The 4,995-nt window shown below is 46.8% G+C and overlaps 1 protein-coding gene across 1 annotated transcript; it reads left to right on the top strand.

Moving 5' to 3' along the window:
- The first annotated feature begins 1,640 nt into the window (after positions 1–1,640).
- LOC119349564 (60S ribosomal protein L18a-like) lies at positions 1,641–4,397 on the top strand. The gene is made up of 4 exons (XM_037617614.1): positions 1,641–1,745; positions 1,852–1,967; positions 2,055–2,118; positions 3,870–4,397. The coding sequence occupies exons 1-4, from the start codon at positions 1,731–1,733 to the stop codon at positions 4,209–4,211; spliced, it is 537 nt and encodes a 178-aa protein (XP_037473511.1). The 5' UTR covers positions 1,641–1,730; the 3' UTR covers positions 4,212–4,397.
- Positions 4,398–4,995: the final 598 nt, after the last annotated feature.

Below are 4,995 nucleotides of genomic sequence, written 5' to 3' on the forward strand. Positions count from 1 at the left end.
GCAATTTGTGTTTCCACTATGCAAAGCACCGGCGGCGCACTAGCCTCCACGAGATCGCGGAGCTCTCGCAGTGTCGCAGGATAGCCAATCCCGCGACAGTTCCAACATAGGGTTCTCATCAGGCCCGGCGGCCCTCCTCAAGGGAGGCCGCCTCATCTGCTTGCTCCGAGCATTCTCCTTCCTCCCCACCCTGGCATCGCTTCTTAATGATGTGGTTTTTTTTTCAGGTGTTGTGACCCCAGCAGTTGTATCAACTGATGGAGTAGTCCCTTCTATCATCATCACCGTACCCGCAACCATACCAGCCAAATTCATCAGCTGTTGCCCCTGATATTAAGAGTTCCGTCTGCAGCCACCAATCTGTTCCTAGCCCCCTTATCGCCTCCCATCTCAACTAGAGTGCCCCGGTCATCGACCTCCATCTGCTGCGGGGCTTGCGGATAAACCCCTTCACCTCCCTCGTTCCTTCCTCTACCAGCCAGCGATCCTCTCCCTCCCCCTGCTCCTCTATCTTCTCTTCCCACGTTCCAGCCTCTTCCCCTTCCTACTCCATCTCCTCTTCCTCTACCTCCGAAGGGTTGGGTAGCTGGCACCTCTGGCTCCCACAACAACCATTCACCCGATTCAAAAGTACGCAGGTCATGTACCCCATCTCCACACTCATCAGCAAGGTGTCCCATCAGTCCACACACATAGCAAAAATCTGGGAGTTTCTCATAGTACACACTGTATTTTTTGCGTTCCTTCAGTGTTATGTGGACGAAACGGACCAGTGGGGTGTTGACGTCCACAAAAACCCTAGCCTGCGAAGTGCTAGCCGGGTTAATTCTCCCCTCATTCATGATCACATTGAAGGGGGGGGGGTCACCCACTTTTGCAGCGACTTTTTTTGCCAGTTCTCTCTTCCTAGTGAGGCCGTCGGGCAAACCCTTCACCCTAGCCCATACCGGGATATTATTAAGTCTATACTCCTTGACATCAGAGAAGCCATCATACTCTTCGATCACCCCCGGCGCCCTTCTGAACAACCAAGGCCCTCCCTCCATAATCTTCCTCCAGTCCCCCACACAATGGCATTGAACAAGGAAAAGGTTGGGGCCCTTGATGTTAAAAGTGACCCCTTGTGCCGCCGCCCAAGCATTGCGCATCTGCTGCAATAGAGTCGCATGGCTGAAAGGCTTCGTCGTGTGGACGCGGAACAAAGCAAGCCATCGGACGTCCTTGATCAGTTCTTCCACCTCTACGGAGAAATCTAAGTCCTCTTCTTCCTTCACATGGAGCCGCATGCCAGCCAATTGGTCCTGTAGATCGAGATCGGGGCCATGGAGATCCCCGACCTCATCTTCAATCTCATCCTCATATGCTTCCATCCCCTGTGAACTGTTTCCATCTTCATATGGTACCCTTGATTAGTTGCTCCAACAGAGAGGTAAAAAGGAAAACAGAAACTACCAACAAAGAGCTTTTTTTTTTAGAACTACCAACAAAGAGCTTGGCAATTCAGCTAAAAAAAACAACAAACGGCCCAGTGACAAACAGAGACGCCCAATTTCGTCCGGCTCAAAGCAGCCCACTGAACCAGAGGGGCACGGAGCCCATAAAGCACGGCCCGCTAGGGTTCCACGCCTCCCAGATAAATACTCCTCCGCCTCGTCTCCCTCCCCCGACGGCCGCCATCTCCTTCTTAGGTTTCAGTTCTCCTCCGCCTCCGGTCTCGAGAGCTCGCCAGAATGGTCGCCCACAGGGTAAGCTCCTCCCCCACCCCCACCCCGCCGTCATCCTCCTGTCCTCTAGATCCGCCGCGCCGTCGATCTTACCCCCGTCGTGGCTGACCTCTCTGTTTGCGCGCAGTTCCACCAGTACCAGGTGGTGGGTCGCGCGCTGCCGACCCCCGGCGATGAGCAGCCCAAGATCTACCGCATGAAGCTCTGGGCCACCAACGAGGTCCGCGCCAAGTCCAAGTTCTGGTCAGTCTCCTCCCCCGACCTCGATCTTCCTCGCGCGCTGGTTTCGTCGGCGCTTATGTGTTTGATTGTTTGGTTGTTTGCGCGCAGGTACTTCCTGAGGAAGCTCAAGAAGGTGAAGAAGGCCAACGGCCAGATGCTCGCCATCAACGAGGTATATCACTTTCCTCTACTCATCATGATACGGGAATGCAACTTTACCTGTGTTTGCTCGGTACCAACTGCTGTAGTAGAGCAATTGATCAGATTTGTTACCGCGCTGGTCTTATTTATGGCGAGGATGCACGATTTTTGTCGGTGCATAAGGAAGATGTATGCAGCGTTGCTGTGTTCTAGACTGACCAAACGTTGGATAAACAGTGTTTCTTGTGCTTGTGCTTGAGGCTTAGACGTTTCTACTGAAGGTCATTAATTCCTTCTGTTGTAGTATATGTGTATATTGGTCTCTGGCTCATTTGTATGTGCTAGGTGTAATTCGTTTGTCTGGTAGATTTTTGTGCAAGTCGGTCTTGGCCTCGTTCTGTGTGAATATAAATTTAATGAACCACTCTCTGAAACAACGTTGTGATACTCCATTCAGTCTATTGGTATCAAATGTGATGCTCAGTTCACCCTGCTTTTCTTATGTTACAAGTGTTTTGAATTATGTCCATGGATACTTGTTGTCTAGTGCCCCACAGTAGCACTGCAAAATATGAGTACACCGATTGGATGTTGCTTCTTTTTTGAAAATACATGTCATATCTAGAATGCATTACAGGTAATAAGAGAGAAAACATTGGAAAATGTGAATCAAGTGTAACCATCAGTTATGACCTGATGCTGTCTTTTCGATTTTTGTTCCCACCCTCTGGATTTTGTTTTGCTCTATATGCTCGTTGATTTTCATTATGTAAAAATGATGCCAATTTATTTATCTGTTTCTCTTTGTCATGCCAATCCTTCATATATTACTGCAACTATCATTCAAGCTGTTCCGGTCATCTTGACAGCAGTATCTATCCATCAAGAAATGAGGTTCGTCACAACTTGGTAGCAAAGCTGACATTACCTGTTATGCTTGACACTAGTCAATTGCAATAAAGATTGTAAGCTCTGTTACCAAGTTGTTGTGGACCCCAATCCAAGATGTGTATTTACAGTCAGGAAGATCACCAGGATGGCTTGGCTCATAGTGAGGGTATATGAAGGTTTGGATGACTAAGAAGGCCAGTAATTGATTTGTTAATCTTTATTGCTTAATGAAAATGGATGTGTCTCTCTTCTTAATAGAGCTGGTAGTACCATCAAATTAAAAGGGTTGGTATGTAATTTCTAAATATGTGTCCTACATGTTTCACTAACTGTTATTTGGTCAAAAACTATGTGTGTCAGGAACATTTTCTCTTGTCATGTGCTTTTAACATTTTCACTTGTCACGTGGGGTTGACACATGTGCTTGGAAAGTTATTATAAGTGTCACTTGTTAGTACAACAGAGGTTATACAGTTAGCTTGTGTGCATATAAAAATGTGTACATGAATTTCTGTTATTCTACTCTAGGATTGTACTCCCTCCGTTCCTAAATATTTGTCTTTTTGGACATTTTAAATGACTACTACATACGAATGTATGTAGACATATTTTAGAGTATAGATTCACTCATTTTGCTCCGTATGTAGTAACTTGTTGAAATGTCTAGAAAGACAAGTATTTAGGAACGGAGGGAGTAAATGATTACCGGTTTGAAATACTTAAATTGCAACTGGCTGGTGCTGACTTATTTTGTTTGTTCCTTGGTTATAATCTGGTTTTTATCTGCATTTTATCTAATCCATGCAATTCTCCCTGTATGGATGGATGTATTCCACTGTCTTGTCTGCTTATTCTAACACGTATATATTTTTGTGTATGTCTCTCTGTCAGATCTTTGAGAAGAACCCCACCACCATCAAGAACTACGGCATCTGGCTGCGCTACCAGAGCAGGACCGGTTACCACAACATGTACAAGGAGTACCGCGACACGACCCTGAACGGCGGGGTGGAGCAGATGTACACGGAGATGGCGTCGCGTCACCGCGTGCGTGCCCCCTGCATCCAGATCATCAAGACCGCGACGGTGGACTTCAAGCTGTGCAAGAGGGACAACACGAAGCAGTTCCACAACTCGAAGATCAAGTTCCCGCTGGTGTACCAGAAGGTTCGCCCACCCACCCGCAAGCTCAAGACCACCTACAAGGCGACGAGGCCCAACCTGTTCATGTGAGCGGGGGTCCGTACTACAGTACTGTTTTAGCGTGTGTAAGAGTTTGAATGTTTTGCATGTGGAAGTTTTGGTTATGCACTTTGATGATGATGTTTCCTGTTGCCACTTTGGATGATGACTATGCTTTGCGACCCTTGAGTTTCTTCAGTATTATTAGTAATGAGCAGATCCATTGTTGCTTCGGTATGTTTCACTTGTTGCCAGTGTTAACTGCAAGTCCTCAGGTGCAATTTGTTTTTGTTTCGAAAGCAGAACCTGCTGATAATTTTGACTTGTATTTCGTGCTGATTGTTAGCGACTGTGGTAGTGGTTAGCAGGTTCAGAAATTTCTTCGTTTCAGGAAGTAGGCTTGGCAAAACTGCCTACCATCGGAACGCCTCAGGATCGATTGTACGCCTCAGTTTCACTTGCATATTACTCCTTCCGTCTCAAAGATTTGTCTAACACACTAAAATGTAACTAGATACATTTGTATTTAGCTAAATCTAAGACATGAATTTTGGGACAGAGAGGAAATGAGAGTGATCTTGACATTTGCGTTTGTTTTTCCGACGAAACGAAAAAGTTCTGGATTGAGATTTCACATAAGCATTGCACAATGATACCGCCAGCCGGGATCCCTTGCGGGAATTCTTCGACATGAGAATACGATGTCCTAAAAGGGACCGAAGCAATTACCTGAATGGTTTTGCTGCTTGGGGCTCTCCACGAGCACCCCTGGCTACCACACCAGAAGTCTCATTTGTTCCAGTCACATTGAATTGAAGACAGCATCAGTATCTGA

Source organism: Triticum dicoccoides, chromosome 1B (genome assembly GCF_002162155.2).
Source record: "Triticum dicoccoides isolate Atlit2015 ecotype Zavitan chromosome 1B, WEW_v2.0, whole genome shotgun sequence".
Taxonomy (NCBI): Eukaryota; Viridiplantae; Streptophyta; class Magnoliopsida; order Poales; family Poaceae; genus Triticum; species Triticum dicoccoides.

Coding starts and splice junctions, on each gene's coding strand:
- LOC119349564 (XM_037617614.1), top strand. Junction 1,968..2,054: donor CGCGCCAAGTCCAAGTTCTG/GTCAGTCTCCTC, acceptor GTTTGCGCGCAG/GTACTTCCTGAGGAAGCTCA. Junction 2,119..3,869: donor AGATGCTCGCCATCAACGAG/GTATATCACTTT, acceptor TCTCTCTGTCAG/ATCTTTGAGAAGAACCCCAC.